This window comes from Galleria mellonella, unplaced genomic scaffold (assembly GCF_026898425.1).
Source record: "Galleria mellonella isolate WM207_F2 unplaced genomic scaffold, CSIRO_AGI_GalMel_v1 utg28, whole genome shotgun sequence".
Lineage (NCBI taxonomy): Eukaryota > Metazoa > Arthropoda > Insecta > Lepidoptera > Pyralidae > Galleria > Galleria mellonella.
The window spans coordinates 6,247,105-6,267,861 of NW_026442064.1; the positions used below are offsets into that span (position 1 = coordinate 6,247,105).

At 32.4% G+C, this 20,757-nt stretch overlaps 1 protein-coding gene across 13 annotated transcripts in view; it reads left to right on the top strand.

Annotated features, from left to right (window-relative positions):
* The window catches only part of LOC113518820 (titin), a 121,907-nt gene that overhangs the window by 87,082 nt on the left and 14,068 nt on the right, over positions 1 to 20,757 (top strand). For 9 of the 13 annotated variants that reach the window (XM_052895390.1, XM_052895393.1, XM_052895394.1 and 6 more), the window contains one exon: positions 3,859 to 16,944. The exons of 2 other annotated variants lie outside the window; for them this stretch is intronic. In XM_052895390.1, coding sequence (XP_052751350.1) covers positions 3,859 to 16,944 — 13,086 coding nt within the window. The remainder of the gene's footprint in view (positions 1 to 3,858; positions 16,945 to 20,757) is intronic. 2 more of the 13 variants (XM_052895392.1, XM_052895399.1) reach the window with 2 other exon arrangements.

The window sequence follows — 20,757 nt, forward strand, 5'->3', positions numbered from 1 at the left end:
ATCATCGCAGTAATCATAATGTCTTTCTTTCTTAACAAGTCACTAAACTTCCTAAATACAAATTTTATCATTTAAAACTATTCCTAGTGAATCACTATTAAACATGTTATTTATATAGATGTTTTAGTTTGAATGGCACACACAAGACTACTACGAGACAGGTGCTTTACCTGTGATCGTACTAGATCCATTACACTTTTGTTGCCTCTGCGGAGAATGTCATGTTATCAAAACTTTTACCGTGATATTTATCACACATATTTTATGATATTCAGTACGTGAAAAAAATAAAATAATCGTTATAATTAAAATATAGCTTGATAATCAGTCTTTAACTGATTTAATATATCTTAATATCATCATCATCACTATCATAATAACTCATCATCATCAAATAGGTGTTACTTTTGTTTATGAAAGCCATTTTCGTTCTTTTTAACGTTCAAATGCAATCTATATTACGCTATTTGCACTGAACACAGACGATCTATTGGACTACCCTGATATAGAATTTTACTGCCAAGTTTCCTTCCATTATTGTATCTATCTAAACGTTAAAGTCTAAAATATGTGTTATTCAAATGTGTCCAATGCGTGTTATTGAAAATATTATGCTAACGGAACGTCTTCGAAACGATTTTATTAACTTTCATCTTTCAGTTATTAATCTTCTTGTAGAGTATTGAAGGAGGAACAGCGATGTCTAACCTGTTATCTAGCGCATTTTGAACATCTACCATTTACTGTTTCACAAACTCGTTGATTCTCACGTACCTAACGTTGATAAATTTACATTGTCACGTCTAAAGACAAAGCATATGTATCATAATTCCTAGTTTATATAAGTGTAAAAAATTGAGTCATTATAGTACTTACTCATATTACATTTACCATAAACAGAATTTTATTTTTCATATATGTTATAATTTTACTTGACGTGTATTTAAGGACGTTCTTTAATGTATCCAAAAACATGAATCAGGTGTGACGAATCCTACACAATTTATTTTCAATCTCAAACTAATTTCCTATACCTACCTGAATACATTACAATGTCTATGTATACCATATTTATACTATATATACAAATACCATAATTTCAAAAGACAAAATACCTAGTTCATAATAATTTGTGCTTCACTAGTGATACGAATTGTTGAGTTACGTTTACTATACAACGCCAGTCGCTATCATCATCATTTTTAATTTGCGTGATCATTAATCATCAACATCAGTCAATATTGGAATAATCCAAAAATTAAATTTATAACTATGCACTTGGTAACTACAGAACAAGAGGTTTTCATTACACTTTAAAGTTTTTAATGTAATGCTATATAATGATACAAATCTTATCCTATTTAATTTATTCTAATATATATATCAGCCGGGGCTCTACTCTAACACTCATAATTTTTTTTATTTTAATAAACTACCGAAGGCAATTCTGATAGTATCTGTTATTCACGAATGACTTAAAAATGCTTTCAAAATTTTATAATAGCGGTAACCCGATTATCTCCAGTGAGATATTGATAATGAAATTATGTAGTGTTGTTATAACCATGTGGGTAATTTATAACGTTGTTATATACCCGTATTGTAGTCGCTCGGATAACTCACAGCTGTTTATTTACCTTATTATTGTAAATTATTGCCTTATTGTAAATGATTACCTTTGGCTAGCGCCACATTAGGTTGATTATTAACTGTCTATCTTCCACGACCGAATACTAACACATAAAATTGCATAAAATTAGCAACTTTTATTCACACTGCACCACATATCGATCAATATAATACATAACGCTGCGAAACACTCTCATCTGGTATTTGTTCGGTCGTTATGTACCGAATTTCGATCGACGAAAGAATGGCAAAACTTCATTTTACGCTTTCTTATAAAGACAAATGGTGAAGTGGCGTTTTAAATGAATAAGCATAGGCTTCAATATGTATGTACATATATTATTATTATTTTACTTTATTTGAAACATTTTTTACCTTTTGTGTTGTGTGTCTTACCGTTGTGGCACATAATTTTATAAGTTCAAACATTGTGTGCTGGTAATGGTAAATGAACAATTTATCTACCTATGTGTTGACTTCTCGCGTTGGTGGATACTTATGTGATCAAAGGTACGTGATGCTAGCCTTGTATCTACAATAACCGATTAGGAATTCGTCAGTGTACTTATGTGTCCCACTTGGATGTTATAGCTAATAATGTCTGCAAAAATAAACTTAAAGGTAAAACGCAACATGGGTGCATCATGTTTATTATGTACATGATTTATTTGCTCACAATCATTATAAAAGCTTAGCAACTTGTTAAACAATTATACCATAAGAGTTCCGGCTCCCTTTATAAAAGTCCAAGTTCGGACATATTATGATACTATAAATTAAGAACATTGTTGTACTATAACGTATATTATATACTATGAGTATGTTAATAAGAAATAAAATAATGTGGCAGTTCCAGCTGCATAGTTATGATAATTAAATTTTAGACACATTCCCGTCACATAATATTATTATCATGCTGTTAATTGCAATAAAAACACATGAATTTACCTTATACATTTTACATTATATAGTATATGTTGACTGCAATTCATTTACATCATGACTTGCGCTGAGTATAATGACTCTGCATGCCTTCTGGTGAACAGGACTGTCTATCTGATGAGATCGGTTTGGATACCAGCATACAGCACCCTAGAAATATTTGTTATTATTTATTTAAATAATATACCAAACAATATATATTAAAAGTCAATGAATATTGAATTTAGAACGTATAAATTATGCTTTTGATTTGACACGAACTAAATTTTTAATAAGATCCTTTTGTATATTGTAATTTTATCATACTATCTTACTGTAATCACTGCTCAAATCAATATTTACTAATTCAAGTGTCAAAATCAGAAAATAATCTGTAAAGTGTTAAAATTGTAAATTGCTATTCAAAACAAAAATATCTTAACATTTCCGCACTTTCATTGCTGTCATTTACAGTATTGTATGATAAATAACATTAGCATCAAATATGATGAACTACGTTTTTTAATAAACATTTATTATAATTAAACAATGTTTGGTCACTTACAAAAAGTATTTACATTTGTACTATATATATCACATTTTTCCTAACTAGCTTTCCGTCCGCTACTTCATACTCATTGATTTCAGAGGTAGAAAATTCAATAAAATAGTCCATTTCTTAATGGCATTTTAAAATAAAACATACACCAGATTTTAAGTTACACCTTCAAGAACATAATTGTGATAACCAATTTGGTGCAGTAGTTGCGTGATGCCAGAACAAACATACATATATATAGACAAAATTTCCAAAAAATATTGTTTTGGTTTTTATTGATCTTATTAAGATCTCTAATATATTTTTTCTTGAATATCTTCCATATTCTATGTTATCATCCGGACATCGTTTAGTTATATTTTTATTATATGTATGTGTACCTCGTCGAATATCTTCCTCAAACCAGCTGTAAATGTTCCTGTTATTGTAAAATAAATATCACGTAGATAAAATCTTAATTATGGATGTTCACGACAGTGTCGCTAACAAAACAGAGAAAGATATCTATACACTTTAATAGATTTCAGAATTTTACCGTTAAGATATTTGTATTAGAACGTTGACAACGATTATGACTTAATTGTTGTTATAACACACATATAAAAAAAAATATTATTAATATTTAAAAACGCATATACAATAGCACTATCACTAATGCACTCCTCATTATACATAAGCATATATTCATTCATATTTTATCTTGTCATTATATTTCAATGCAAACACTAAAACATAACATACTTTTTCAGAAATATCAAAAGTTACACCGGTTTCACCAAAATCATCTGACACTGAAGAAACTGAAGAGATTGTAACCAAATTTGTACAAGCTCCAGGAAGCGGAGAACCGATACAAATAAAAACCAAGCGCACAATATTAAGAAAAATTAAAAAGAAAGGTGGCAAAGACGTTGATGAAGGTGATATTGTTATTGAAGAAAGTCTCGATGACGACGATAAGAAACAACCGCAACAAAAAGTACTCCACGAAGTTAATATTGAAGAATACGAAGGAGATGAGACTGTTGTCGACGATTCAGAAAAAAGTACAATCGAGATGCCTGAAGAACATTTGCCAATACCAAAACTACCATCTCAAGTTCAAATAGAAGAAATGACAGAAGAAGATGAAATACCTGCAGTGAAAATTATAGAGCTACCTGAAGAAACTGTTGTAGAAGAGTATAAGACACCAGAAGGGACAAAGAAAAAGAAAATCACCAAACGTGTAATCAAAAAGAAAGTGGGTTCCAAAGTAGAAACTACAGAAATAGCCACGGAAGAAGAAGATAACAAAGAGCCGATTGTCTCTGTAAGTAAGACAGAAGAAGTAGTAGATGAGACACTCGACGACTTTGCAGTCACATATAAACCTGAAGTAGCACAAATCATTGAAGAATCTCCAGAACAGGTTGAGATTATTCGAGTTCGCACAGAAACTGGTAAAACAAAAGATATAAAAACGTCGAAAAGAATTATTAAAAAGAAAAAAGGCGACGCGAATGAAATTACGGAAATAACAACAATTCAAGAAGATGGAGAAGCACCGGTTACAACAGTGACAATAAAAGAATCAGTGCCTGAAATGGTAGAAGTCACAGAAACAGAAGAAGTAATAGAATTGCCTGAAGAAATAGTAGTAGAGGAAAAGAAAGGACCAGATGGAAGTACAAAACAAAAGAAAACCATAAAGAGGATAATTAAAAAGAAGAAAGGACCAAAAATAGAAACCACGGAGATAACAACTGAGCAAGAAGACGATAAGCAACCAGTAGTTTATGTACATAAGACTGAAGAAATATCTGATGACTCAACTACGGACTTCGTACTTAAATATGAACCAGAAAAAGCGCAAGTTATAGAAGAGCAGCCAGAGAAAATTGAAATAACTCAAGTTAAGACAGAGAGTGGCGATGTGAAAAAGATTAAAACTTCTAAAAGAACTATAAAAAAGAAAAAAGATGGCAAAGAAGAAATTACTGAAATAACGACCGTGGAGAAGGATGATCAGGCACCGATATCAATAGTGACAGTATCTGAAAAACCAGTAGAAGAAACATTGGTACCCGAAGACGTAAAAGAAATCAGTGACAAACGTAAAAAATCGATCAAACGGGATAGAAAAAAGAAAGGAGAAGAAAAATTAGCAGACACATCAACGATATCAGACATTAGTGATATTATAGAAGAAGCAGTTACAAAACAGAAACCTGACATTGAAGCAATTACAGATATTTTAGAAACAGATGTACCTGACGAAGTAATGGCTGAGGAAATAATAGCACCAGAAGGTAAGTCTAGAAAAACAAAGGTAACAAAACGCACAACAAAAAAGAAAATACAATCGATAGCAGAACATACTTCAGACCAAGACGACACAACACCTAAAATATCTTCACTACTCGACGAGAAAACAGATGACACTAAAAATATACATACAGACAAAACAGAATCATTACAAATTGAAGAAATAAAACCAACAGAGACAATCGAATTACCTGAACAAATAATACTTCAAATGTCAGAAACACCAGATGGAAAAGTAAAACAAAAGAAAATTACAAAACGTATCATTAAAAAGAAAGTAGGTCCAAAAACAGAGGTAACTGAAATCACTACTGAACAAGACGATGACAATCATCCAGTCATATCAGTACACAAAACAGAAGAAAACACAGATGACACATTGCAAGATTTAATAGATACACAAGAACCATTAAAGACATTAGTTGTTGAAGAAACTCCTGAAACAGTTAATATAACTCAAATAAAGACAGAGACAGGCGATATTAAAGAAGTAAAAACAACGAAGAGAGTAATAAAGAAGAAAAAAGGTACTGCAAAAGAAGTAACGGAGATAATTACAACGGAAAAAGAAGGAGAAAGTCCAATAACAATTGTAAGCGTTACAGAAGAAAAACTTCCTGAAGATACAAAAGAAGAACCAATAAACATTATTGAACTGCCGGAAGAAACAATAATTACAGAAATAAAAACACCAGAGGGCAAATTTAAAACGAAGAAAATTTCGAAACGAGTCATTAAAAAGAAAGTCGGGCCTAAATTGGAAACAACAGAGATCCTCACTGAACAACAAGGAAACGAGGAACCAATCATTTCTGTAAGTAAGATGGAGGAACTTGTTGAGGAAGAAACTATACCATTCACTATATCAGAAACAGTAGACTCAGCTAAAGTATTCGAAGAGATTCCAGAAACCGTCCAAGTTACCCAAGTGCGTACTGAAGAAGGTGACATTAAAACCATTAAAACAACCAGAAGAGTAATAAAGAAGAAAAAAGGACCCAAGCAAGAAATAACCGAGATAACGACTATTGAAAAAGAAGATGAGGCCCCAATAACAACTGTTAGTGTGACAGAAAAAGATGACGTACCGATAACGCCGATAGAAACGATTGAACTACCGGAAGAAACTTATGTTGAAGAAACGAAAACTCCGGAGGGCATGATTAAACAGAAGAAGATAACCAAGCGTACTATCAAAAAGAAAGTCGGTCCTAAAATCGAAACAACTCAGATTCTCTCTGAACAAGAAGACGAAATGAAAGAACCAATTATTTCTGTACATAAAACAGAGGAAGTATTAGATGATGTTACTACACCACTCGCAGTCGCACCATATGATACTGACAAAGCTAGAATAATCGAAGAAGTACCTGAAGAGGTAAAAGTTACCCGAGTGCGTACAGAAACAGGTGAAACTAAATCTATAAAAACCACAAAACGAGTTATTAAGAAAAAGAAAGGACCGAAGGAAGAAATAACTATTATTACTACTGTAGAAAAAGAAGGAGACACTCCAGTCACCACTGTCACAGTCACCGATAAAGATGATACACTTCCAGAAGTAAAAGCAATGGTAGATACCTTTGAGCTACCAGAGGAAATAACCGTGGAAGAATTTACAACACCTGAAGGTACTACTAAGCTTAAGAAAGTTACAAAACGAACAATAAAGAAAAAAGTGGGTCCTAAAGTGGAAACAACAAACATCTTCACAGAACAAGAAGACGAAACACAAGAACCAGTAATATCTGTTCACAAAACTGAAGAAATCTTAGATGATATAACAAAACCACTTGAGACATTATTGGATCTGCCCCACGAGGTTAAAGTTGTCGAAGAAGTGCCCGAAGAAGTTCAAGTTACACAAGTAAAGACGAAATTCGGTGAAACTAAATCGGTGAAAACTACAAAGCGGGTAATCAAAAAGAAAAAGGGACCCAAGGAAGAGGTTACTGAAATTACTACTATTGAAAAAGATGGCGAATCACCAATAACTACTGTACATGTTACGGAGATAGAGGATCAAAAACCAACAGAGACAATAGAATTGCCAGAAGAGACCTCTGTGGAAGAATATAATACACCAGAAGGTGAAACTAAACATAAGAAAGTAACTAAACGTACAATTAAAAAGAAAAAGGGTCCTAAAATCGAAACAACACAAATAGTTACCGAGGAATGCGATGATAATGAGGAACCTATCATTTCGGTACACAAAACGGAAGAAATTATTGACGATATTACTACACCATTCGAAAGAATATTAGTTGAACCTGATAAAGCTAGAATCGTGGAAGAAATTCCTGAAGACGTCAAAGTTACACAAGTAAGAACAGAAACCGGTGAAACAAAGTCAGTGAAAACTACTAAACGTGTACTCAAGAAGAAGAAAGGACCAAAGGAAGAAACTACTGAAATTACTACTATTGAAACAGAAGGAGAAAAGCCTGTTACAACTGTATTCGTAACTGAAAAGGAAGATTTTCCTAGAGAAGATACGATTCCAACACAGATCGTTGAATTACCAGAGGAAATCTCTGTTGAAGAATACAAAACTCCGGATGGAATTACTAAGCAGAAGAAAGTAATTAAGCGCACAATTAAGAAAAAACTGGGACCTAAAGTAGAAACAACAGAAATTGTTACTGAACATGACGACGAGGCTAAAGAACCGACTATTTGTGTACATAAGACTGAAGAAATTGTAGAGGACGCAACAGTCCCGTTAGAACAAATGTTAAGCGAACCTGATGAAGCCAGGATTGTAGAGGAAGTGCCCGAGGATGTAAAAGTTGAGCAAGTACGAACAGAAACAGGAGAGATTAAGTCTGTAAAAACTATTAAACGCGTAATCAAGAAAAAGAAAGGACCAAAAGAAATTGTAACTGAAATTGTAACCATCCATGCAGACGGAGATGTTCCAGTTACTACGGTAAGTGTAACCGAGAAAGACGAGACTCCTAAAGAGGACTCCACTCCGACAGAAATTATTGAACTACCAGAACAGACTGTTATTGAAGAATTTCAATCTCCGGAAGGTGTGATTAAACAAAAGAAAACTGTGAAACGTGTAATCAAAAAGAAAGTTGGTCCTAAACTTGAAACAACGCAAATAATCACAGAACATGATGATGAAAGTAAGGAACCAGTTATTTCTGTACTACGCACAGAAGATATATTAGAAGATGCTGCTATCCCACTGGAGCAATTGGTTGAAACATTTGACGTAGCTAAGACTATTAAAGATGTACCAGAAGATCTCAAAATTACGCAAGTGCATCCGCTAATAGATCAATCAAAGACTACCAAAACAACAAGGCGAATTATCAAGAAAAAGAAGGAGCCAAAGGAAAAAGTTACTGAAATTACTGTAGCGGAAGCAGAAGATGATAAGCCTGTCACAATAGAGGATATTACTGAAAAGGATGAAACCCCTGAAGAAAATATTAAGCGAACAGATATAATAGAACTCCCAGAAGAAATCATTATAGAACCATATATAACTCCAGAAGGTGAAACTAAGCAAAAGAAGGTGACTAAACGCACTATTAAAAAGAAAGTAGGACCCAAACTGGAAACTACACAAATTGTTACAGAACAAAAAGATGGTACTGAAGCTCCCATTGTTTCAGTACATAAAATAGAAGAGATAATCGATGATGCTGCTGAGCCATTTGAAAGACTATTAGATGAACCAGATTCAGCTAGAATAATAGACGAAGTGCCTGAAGAAGTTAAAGTCACGCAAATCCGTACAGAAGCCGGTGAAACAAAGTCAGTGAAGACTACAAAACGTATTATTAAAAAGAAGAAAGGTCCTAAAGAAGAAGTTACCGAAATTACAACACTGAAACAAGATGGAGAATCACCTATTACTACGGTATATGTGACTGAGAAGGATGATACTCCAAGAGAAGATACAAAGCCAATAGAATCAATCGAGTTACCTGAAGAAACTTTTGTTGAAGAGTACAAAACTCCTGAAGGTGATATTAAACAAAAGAAAGTAACTAAACGTATTATCAAAAAGAAAATAGGTCCTAAAATTGAAACGACACAAATTATCACTCAAGATGACGAAGAAGAAAAACAACCCATTATTTCGGTACAGAAAACAGAAGAAATAATTGATGAGAGCATTGAACCTTTTGAAACAATATTAAATGAACTTGATACAGCTAAAATTGTAGAAGAAGTACCCGAAGATGTAAAAATTACGCACGTTCAGACTAAATCTGGTGAAACAAAAGCCATTAAAACAACAAAACGAGTCATCAAAAAGAAGAAGGGTCCAAAAGAAGAAGTTACAGAAATCACTACCATTGAACGGGAAGGAGAAATACCTATAACTACAGTGAACATTATGGAGACTGAAAAACCGAAAGATGAGCATACTTCTCAATTTGTCCCAGAAACTTCAGAAGGTAAGTTGGTAAAGAAGAAAATTGCTAAACGCATTCACGAACAAATGCCGGAAAAAGAGGTCACAAAAATTGTTTGCGAAGAACAGACAACTAAAGAGTCACTCATACACACCACAGAAGACATCTTCGATGACACTACTTTGCCACTCATCACTACACATAAACCAACGAAAGCACATATCATTGAAGAGACACCTGATCAAGTCGAAATATCCATAGTACAAATACATTCAGACAACACAACACCCGCCAAAGTAACTAAAAAACCACTTAAAAAAGAAGATAAATCTCTTGAAGAAAGTTTGCCTAAGAAAGACGAGTCAATAAAAATTGTTGAACTTCCAGAGGAAATAACTATCGAAGAAACTAAAACGCCTGAAGGTAAAACAACATCGAAGACTATCACTAAACGAATCATTAAAAAAACCAAAGGCCCAAAGGTAGAAACTACAGAAATAATTAGTGAAAACATAAATAATGAACAACCAATAGTTACCGTACATACTACAGAAGATATTATAGAAGATACAACTTCACCACTGACACATGCTTTACAGACACCGGATAAAGCAGTTTTCGTAGAAGAAATTCCCGAGAAAGTAGAAGTAACGCAAGTTCGTACTGAAACTGGACAAATAAAATCAGTTAAGAAAACAAAACGAGTTATTATGAAAAATAAAGGCCCTAAAAAGGAAATTACAGAGATCACTACCGTAAAGACTGATGATGAAATGCCGATTACCACTGTGAATGTTGTTACACAAGAAGTTCCAGAAGAGAAAGAAGTATCAGAAACAATAGAAGCGATAGAATTTCCTGAAGAAACTACTATTGAAGCAATTGAATCTTCAGATGGTACACCCAAATCTAAAAAAGTTACAAAACGCGTAATCAAAAAGAAAGTAGGGCCCAAAGTTGAAACAACTGAAATCACCACAGAAGAGGAGGATAACAAAGAACCTCTAATAACTATACACACCGTAGAGGATATCGTTGATGAAGATAGTTCAGTGTTTCCAGAGGAATTATATAAAACTGATAAGGCAGAGGTCGTAGAAGAAATTCCTGAAAAAGTTGAAATTACACAAGTACGAACTGAAACTGGTGAAGTTAAGCCAGTAAAAACTACAAAAAGAGTAATTAAGAAGAAAAAAGGTCCACGTGAAGAAATCACAGAAATTACGAAAACTGAAATTGAAGGCCAAAGTCCGGTTACCACAATAACAGTTAGTAATGAAGAAATACCTGAAGAAGTTTTAGCAGAAAGTGACGTTAAATTGGAAGAGCCTGCAGAACATGTGGAAATTCGAGAGGGTAAGACGAAGAAAATATCTATTAACAAAAACAAAATATCTCCTAAAACACATGAAACTCAACCCACTACCAACGTACAAGACAATCAACAATATACACAAGCTTATACAATAGAAGAAATTCCAGATGACATTTTAGGACAACTAGAACACAAAATTCCTGTAAAGGAAAAGGCAAAAATTTTACACGAATCATTAGAAACTCTCCATATTCAATATTCAGAATATGATACATCAACAAATAAAACTATAATCATAAACGAAGACATCAATTCACCAAAAACCAAAATATCACAAAATACAGAAGCCAAATTTAATAACAAACCAAAGATACACTATAAACACCCCAAAGCCAAAGTAGGGTTGAATACCGATTTGACACATAAAACTCCTGCAAACGAGGACGAAACTCAATTTAATACATATGTACACACAATAGAAGATTATGATTCAGACACTATTACACCGTTTGAAAACACTTCATTCTTACCAGTCAAAGCACACATTACTGAAGAGACCTCTCTTAAAATACACGCAACACAGGTTCAAGTCCCATTTAATCAAATTATTGAAACGCCAAACAAATCAGAAAGTATTACTATAAAATCCACATCAAGATGTGGTAAATACATAACAAAATTACCATCAGACGATGTTAATGTTATGGTTTCAAAACCTGCTGAGGAAATATCACAACATAATACAGATCTTGCTGATGAAACTCTATTAACTGAAGATGAAAAGGCAAAGAGCAAACTTAAAACGAAGAAAATTTCGAAACGAGTCATTAAAAAGAAAGTCGGGCCTAAATTGGAAACAACAGAGATCCTCACTGAACAACAAGGAAACGAGGAACCAATCATTTCTGTAAGTAAGATGGAGGAACTTGTTGAGGAAGAAACTATACCATTCACTATATCAGAAACAGTAGACTCAGCTAAAGTATTCGAAGAGATTCCAGAAACCGTCCAAGTTACCCAAGTGCGTACTGAAGAAGGTGACATTAAAACCATTAAAACAACCAGAAGAGTAATAAAGAAGAAAAAAGGACCCAAGCAAGAAATAACCGAGATAACGACTATTGAAAAAGAAGATGAGGCCCCAATAACAACTGTTAGTGTGACAGAAAAAGATGACGTACCGATAACGCCGATAGAAACGATTGAACTACCGGAAGAAACTTATGTTGAAGAAACGAAAACTCCGGAGGGCATGATTAAACAGAAGAAGATAACCAAGCGTACTATCAAAAAGAAAGTCGGTCCTAAAATCGAAACAACTCAGATTCTCTCTGAACAAGAAGACGAAATGAAAGAACCAATTATTTCTGTACATAAAACAGAGGAAGTATTAGATGATGTTACTACACCACTCGCAGTCGCACCATATGATACTGACAAAGCTAGAATAATCGAAGAAGTACCTGAAGAGGTAAAAGTTACCCGAGTGCGTACAGAAACAGGTGAAACTAAATCTATAAAAACCACAAAACGAGTTATTAAGAAAAAGAAAGGACCGAAGGAAGAAATAACTATTATTACTACTGTAGAAAAAGAAGGAGACACTCCAGTCACCACTGTCACAGTCACCGATAAAGATGATACACTTCCAGAAGTAAAAGCAATGGTAGATACCTTTGAGCTACCAGAGGAAATAACCGTGGAAGAATTTACAACACCTGAAGGTACTACTAAGCTTAAGAAAGTTACAAAACGAACAATAAAGAAAAAAGTGGGTCCTAAAGTGGAAACAACAAACATCTTCACAGAACAAGAAGACGAAACACAAGAACCAGTAATATCTGTTCACAAAACTGAAGAAATCTTAGATGATATAACAAAACCACTTGAGACATTATTGGATCTGCCCCACGAGGTTAAAGTTGTCGAAGAAGTGCCCGAAGAAGTTCAAGTTACACAAGTAAAGACGAAATTCGGTGAAACTAAATCGGTGAAAACTACAAAGCGGGTAATCAAAAAGAAAAAGGGACCCAAGGAAGAGGTTACTGAAATTACTACTATTGAAAAAGATGGCGAATCACCAATAACTACTGTACATGTTACGGAGATAGAGGATCAAAAACCAACAGAGACAATAGAATTGCCAGAAGAGACCTCTGTGGAAGAATATAATACACCAGAAGGTGAAACTAAACATAAGAAAGTAACTAAACGTACAATTAAAAAGAAAAAGGGTCCTAAAATCGAAACAACACAAATAGTTACCGAGGAATGCGATGATAATGAGGAACCTATCATTTCGGTACACAAAACGGAAGAAATTATTGACGATATTACTACACCATTCGAAAGAATATTAGTTGAACCTGATAAAGCTAGAATCGTGGAAGAAATTCCTGAAGACGTCAAAGTTACACAAGTAAGAACAGAAACCGGTGAAACGAAGTCAGTGAAAACTACTAAACGTGTACTCAAGAAGAAGAAAGGACCAAAGGAAGAAACTACTGAAATTACTACTATTGAAACAGAAGGAGAAAAGCCTGTTACAACTGTATTCGTAACTGAAAAGGAAGATTTTCCTAGAGAAGATACGATTCCAACACAGATCGTTGAATTACCAGAGGAAATCTCTGTTGAAGAATACAAAACTCCGGATGGAATTACTAAGCAGAAGAAAGTAATTAAGCGCACAATTAAGAAAAAACTGGGACCTAAAGTAGAAACAACAGAAATTGTTACTGAACATGACGACGAGGCTAAAGAACCGACTATTTGTGTACATAAGACTGAAGAAATTGTAGAGGACGCAACAGTCCCGTTAGAACAAATGTTAAGCGAACCTGATGAAGCCAGGATTGTAGAGGAAGTGCCCGAGGATGTAAAAGTTGAGCAAGTACGAACAGAAACAGGAGAGATTAAGTCTGTAAAAACTATTAAACGCGTAATCAAGAAAAAGAAAGGACCAAAAGAAATTGTAACTGAAATTGTAACCATCCATGCAGACGGAGATGTTCCAGTTACTACGGTAAGTGTAACCGAGAAAGACGAGACTCCTAAAGAGGACTCCACTCCGACAGAAATTATTGAACTACCAGAACAGACTGTTATTGAAGAATTTCAATCTCCGGAAGGTGTGATTAAACAAAAGAAAACTGTGAAACGTGTAATCAAAAAGAAAGTTGGTCCTAAACTTGAAACAACGCAAATAATCACAGAACATGATGATGAAAGTAAGGAACCAGTTATTTCTGTACTACGCACAGAAGATATATTAGAAGATGCTGCTATCCCACTGGAGCAATTGGTTGAAACATTTGACGTAGCTAAGACTATTAAAGATGTACCAGAAGATCTCAAAATTACGCAAGTGCATCCGCTAATAGATCAATCAAAGACTACCAAAACAACAAGGCGAATTATCAAGAAAAAGAAGGAGCCAAAGGAAAAAGTTACTGAAATTACTGTAGCGGAAGCAGAAGATGATAAGCCTGTCACAATAGAGGATATTACTGAAAAGGATGAAACCCCTGAAGAAAATATTAAGCGAACAGATATAATAGAACTCCCAGAAGAAATCATTATAGAACCATATATAACTCCAGAAGGTGAAACTAAGCAAAAGAAGGTGACTAAACGCACTATTAAAAAGAAAGTAGGACCCAAACTGGAAACTACACAAATTGTTACAGAACAAAAAGATGGTACTGAAGCTCCCATTGTTTCAGTACATAAAATAGAAGAGATAATCGATGATGCTGCTGAGCCATTTGAAAGACTATTAGATGAACCAGATTCAGCTAGAATAATAGACGAAGTGCCTGAAGAAGTTAAAGTCACGCAAATCCGTACAGAAGCCGGTGAAACAAAGTCAGTGAAGACTACAAAACGTATTATTAAAAAGAAGAAAGGTCCTAAAGAAGAAGTTACCGAAATTACAACACTGAAACAAGATGGAGAATCACCTATTACTACGGTATATGTGACTGAGAAGGATGATACTCCAAGAGAAGATACAAAGCCAATAGAATCAATCGAGTTACCTGAAGAAACTTTTGTTGAAGAGTACAAAACTCCTGAAGGTGATATTAAACAAAAGAAAGTAACTAAACGTATTATCAAAAAGAAAATAGGTCCTAAAATTGAAACGACACAAATTATCACTCAAGATGACGAAGAAGAAAAACAACCCATTATTTCGGTACAGAAAACAGAAGAAATAATTGATGAGAGCATTGAACCTTTTGAAACAATATTAAATGAACTTGATACAGCTAAAATTGTAGAAGAAGTACCCGAAGATGTAAAAATTACGCACGTTCAGACTAAATCTGGTGAAACAAAAGCCATTAAAACAACAAAACGAGTCATCAAAAAGAAGAAGGGTCCAAAAGAAGAAGTTACAGAAATCACTACCATTGAACGGGAAGGAGAAATACCTATAACTACAGTGAACATTATGGAGACTGAAAAACCGAAAGATGAGCATACTTCTCAATTTGTCCCAGAAACTTCAGAAGGTAAGTTGGTAAAGAAGAAAATTGCTAAACGCATTCACGAACAAATGCCGGAAAAAGAGGTCACAAAAATTGTTTGCGAAGAACAGACAACTAAAGAGTCACTCATACACACCACAGAAGACATCTTCGATGACACTACTTTGCCACTCATCACTACACATAAACCAACGAAAGCACATATCATTGAAGAGACACCTGATCAAGTCGAAATATCCATAGTACAAATACATTCAGACAACACAACACCCGCCAAAGTAACTAAAAAACCACTTAAAAAAGAAGATAAATCTCTTGAAGAAAGTTTGCCTAAGAAAGACGAGTCAATAAAAATTGTTGAACTTCCAGAGGAAATAACTATCGAAGAAACTAAAACGCCTGAAGGTAAAACAACATCGAAGACTATCACTAAACGAATCATTAAAAAAACCAAAGGCCCAAAGGTAGAAACTACAGAAATAATTAGTGAAAACATAAATAATGAACAACCAATAGTTACCGTACATACTACAGAAGATATTATAGAAGATACAACTTCACCACTGACACATGCTTTACAGACACCGGATAAAGCAGTTTTCGTAGAAGAAATTCCCGAGAAAGTAGAAGTAACGCAAGTTCGTACTGAAACTGGACAAATAAAATCAGTTAAGAAAACAAAACGAGTTATTATGAAAAATAAAGGCCCTAAAAAGGAAATTACAGAGATCACTACCGTAAAGACTGATGATGAAATGCCGATTACCACTGTGAATGTTGTTACACAAGAAGTTCCAGAAGAGAAAGAAGTATCAGAAACAATAGAAGCGATAGAATTTCCTGAAGAAACTACTATTGAAGCAATTGAATCTTCAGATGGTACACCCAAATCTAAAAAAGTTACAAAACGCGTAATCAAAAAGAAAGTAGGGCCCAAAGTTGAAACAACTGAAATCACCACAGAAGAGGAGGATAACAAAGAACCTCTAATAACTATACACACCGTAGAGGATATCGTTGATGAAGATAGTTCAGTGTTTCCAGAGGAATTATATAAAACTGATAAGGCAGAGGTCGTAGAAGAAATTCCTGAAAAAGTTGAAATTACACAAGTACGAACTGAAACTGGTGAAGTTAAGCCAGTAAAAACTACAAAAAGAGTAATTAAGAAGAAAAAAGGTCCACGTGAAGAAATCACAGAAATTACGAAAACTGAAATTGAAGGCCAAAGTCCGGTTACCACAATAACAGTTAGTAATGAAGAAATACCTGAAGAAGTTTTAGCAGAAAGTGACGTTAAATTGGAAGAGCCTGCAGAACATGTGGAAATTCGAGAGGGTAAGAAGAAAAAAGTAGCAGTTAAACGTATTTTTAAAAACAAAATAGTTTTTAAGATACATAAAATATACACCTTTTACATTATTATATATTATAAACAAAATTTTAGACTTATACACAATTTAACACAAATCACTAATATTTTTTGACACAACTGCAACACGCATTTGTTTTTCCGCTTTTAATCATTTCTTTGGGAATAGTTGAAAATTCTGAAGCATTTCGACATAGTTGAATCTTCTAAAATGATTATTTATTTTAAATACACATAATAATACATAAAAACAGTAGTGAATCTATACTCACAAGTTTCACACGACATATTAAAAACTAGTAATACACAAAAAAGTTGTAAAATTTTTGTATTCATACATGATGTCACATTTAGTTCACAATACGCAAAATTATCAATATGTTTATACTGTAAAATTAATGTCGATACCTTAACTTTTGCAAAATACATTACATATTGTACTTTATACACAATATACATTGTAGATTATGAATACATAGTAGAATATTTACAACGTAGTGAAATCATTACTGTGAAAACATAAGAGAAATTGTTCTCTTATGTTATCTTGTATTGACAAGAGTGTATAATTGTACACTCTAACAAAATATTTACATTGAAATTAAAAAGTTACTAAAGGTATACTACAACCGTACAAACGTAAATTATACGGTTTATTTCCATACAAGACGTTTGGACACACTCGGACAAGTATAACTTGAATATGATGCAATTGTAATTATAGATTGTTTGTACTCATAATATGGATGTTTAGGATATAGGAATAGTGAAACAAAAAACAGTATCTTTTTTAAATACTTTTTATGTATAATCACAATTATTTAAGCTGACAGAATAATGTCTGTCACGTGCAATATTTAACAATAATATTCGTTACTAATAAAAAAAGATTCTCCAAATGAAGACAAATGAAAGACCTTCATTATAGGAGACAAAACGAAAGAATTACTATATAAAAGAAAGTAAAGTTACTAACAAAAAGAAACTCTGACATATAGAAACAACAGGAATACAATAAGGGATATAAATATAAATTGTGTATGTTTAGAAAAAAAAAAAACAAAAACTTTTATTTTTGTACATACTTGTAATATTGAAGAGTAACTCTTCAATATTACGTAAACGAAGTAACAACTCGGTTGAAGTAAAGAAAATAACAAAAAATTGTCTAAATTAAAGTAAAGAAAGGATGGATTAAGAAGACTATAGAAAGAATTTGACGTTAGATAAAGAAACGAGAATGAAAAAGAAGTAAGATGAGATTTTGAAAGAGAGCAACTCTAATAAAAGTACAAGAAAAAAACCTTTAATAACGAATACAAATTTCTAGATGGCGTAACTAAAAAAAAAGGTGTCATGCATAATCAAAAAGTAAGTTTGACCTAAACTTAAACTACATCACTAGTTACAGAACATGAAGATAAAAAAGGATAATATTATTTCTATGCACCACAATTAGAATTATTAATAATAAAATTATTAATTAATTTAGAGATTACCATAATTTCACTGGATCAGTTTGTTAAAAAAATCGATATTACAATATTTTTTTTTGTTCCCTTCGTTTTTTTGCCGACAAACAACTGTGTTTTCATTGTTATATTTCGGTTTGAAAAGTGAAATATGGTAGTAAAATTTCAGTTTGATTGTATAATATAAAAGATGTCAAGAATTACACATTAGAAATACCTTGGGCATCGCAGTATATTCTATGATGTCAGTACTGTTCATGTCTATAGGTAACGGTTATCATTTTCTATCAGGTATATTGTGAGCTTGTTTCCCATTTTAAGTATAATAACAAATATATATATAAACTCAAATGATTCAAACAACAAATAAGCAGAAATAGAAGATAAAACATATCCTGAGAGTTAATGTTACCGAAAAAAATAAAACTATCAAAGAATAAACTAAACAACAAGGAGTAATAAAACACCCAATAGTCTTAATAGAACTAAGCAGATGAAAATAATTACTAAAAAGTATTAGTTAAAATAATTACTAGAATTATTAGTAATGCGCTTAGTTTAAATTGGAAATTATAAAAATTCTTATTGAACAACACATATACTTAAAAATGAAAAAGAGCCTAAAAAGGAAATTACAGAAATTGAAAGAATAGTACGGAGAGGAGAATGGTCTATTACTACTTCATATGTTTGTTATATCAGTATGAAAAATAAAAAATGAAAATGAAAATTAATACGCATAAATCAATAACAATGATTATTAACAAAGAGATAATTAAGGAAGCCTTAATGTAGAAACAGAAATTGTTGATAATAATTTTAGTCCATATGGATTACGCTACTGAAACTACATAGAACATCAATGAAGATACATATTTATTAACATACTTTATAACCACATTGTACAATAGTTTTGATTAAGTCGTTGCTCTTGAACTGTAGAAATCATTCACGTCGAAGAAATAAAAACGACGAAGAAAGACCTTACAAAAAGAGGAAATTACAAAAATGAGAATACAACTACTCTATACGATAATAATAGACACATGGTTGCACTTCATGAATACATTATTAATAATAAGTATAGTATACTACTAATAAGTATATTCTAAAGATCATCAGAACTAAAAAAAGGTGTAAATACACGTAACATAATAAAAAGAAAGAAGATCCCAAAATTGAAACAATTTACTACAGAATAAAAATAAAAAATCTGTTATATACTTGCATAATATAAAAGACATTATGAATAAAATTATTCTAATATTTACAGAGGGATATAATGAACATGACCTGAAAGTGTGCAAAAGATATTTATTATCTTCTGAGGAGTATATACCCCGAAAAGACAAAAATTACACAAAAACAAACAGTATGCAACAAATAAATTACAAACTAATATTTATATTAAAAGTGAATGTACATAAGTATATGAATAAATGAATAAATAAAATTATGAAAAATTCGATGTAAGAAGATAACAGATAATATAACAGATAAAATGACGAAAAATCATTATTTCATTTCTCTATTATTAGAAAATATAGAGGGATCGAAAAGCATTTTGGAAGAATTGCATGTTATAGACTAATTTAATATTTAATAAAGTAACTTTTGTTAACGAAGTAACAAAAAACTACCAACACCACTACTTCTTTTACTGACAGTAAACAAATAACACTATTACACTATCTAAATTACACATCAAACTAAAGTTAACAACTTCTAATCTACTAACAAAAATAAACAACAATACAATATGATTTATAATATTCTAAATAGGATACTAAACAACTATCAACTTTGAAGCAAATATTATTCGATAGAAGACAGGATAAACTAATTATTCTAATTTATACTAATATAAATCTTTCTTTAATATTTGTAATTTTTTCTAAAGTAATTTAAATTATTTAGAAAATAAAGGTAGAAAGCAAAAATTATAAATATTAAAGAAATATGTTTAATAGCTGGAGGCTTATTATGGGTGCTTAATATGTGATCGTTTTACAGATTAACCTGGGCGCCCTTAAAATTACAGAATATATCCTTAATCTGAGAAACCGGTTTGTAATCACGTATCTTAAATCTGTCAAGTTTGTAATAAGCCTCCTATTTAATGTTTCATATACTATATATAAGATTCGAATTCCATAGGTTTTATTTTGTTCGGAACCTAGTTTTATAATACCCAAATAATGTTACAAAACTAGGTACCGATATCTACGTATATTTGAACAAAAATCTTATTAAGTTTACTCAAACGGTTATTAAAATATTTTTGCTTTTATTAATCTTTAGCATATT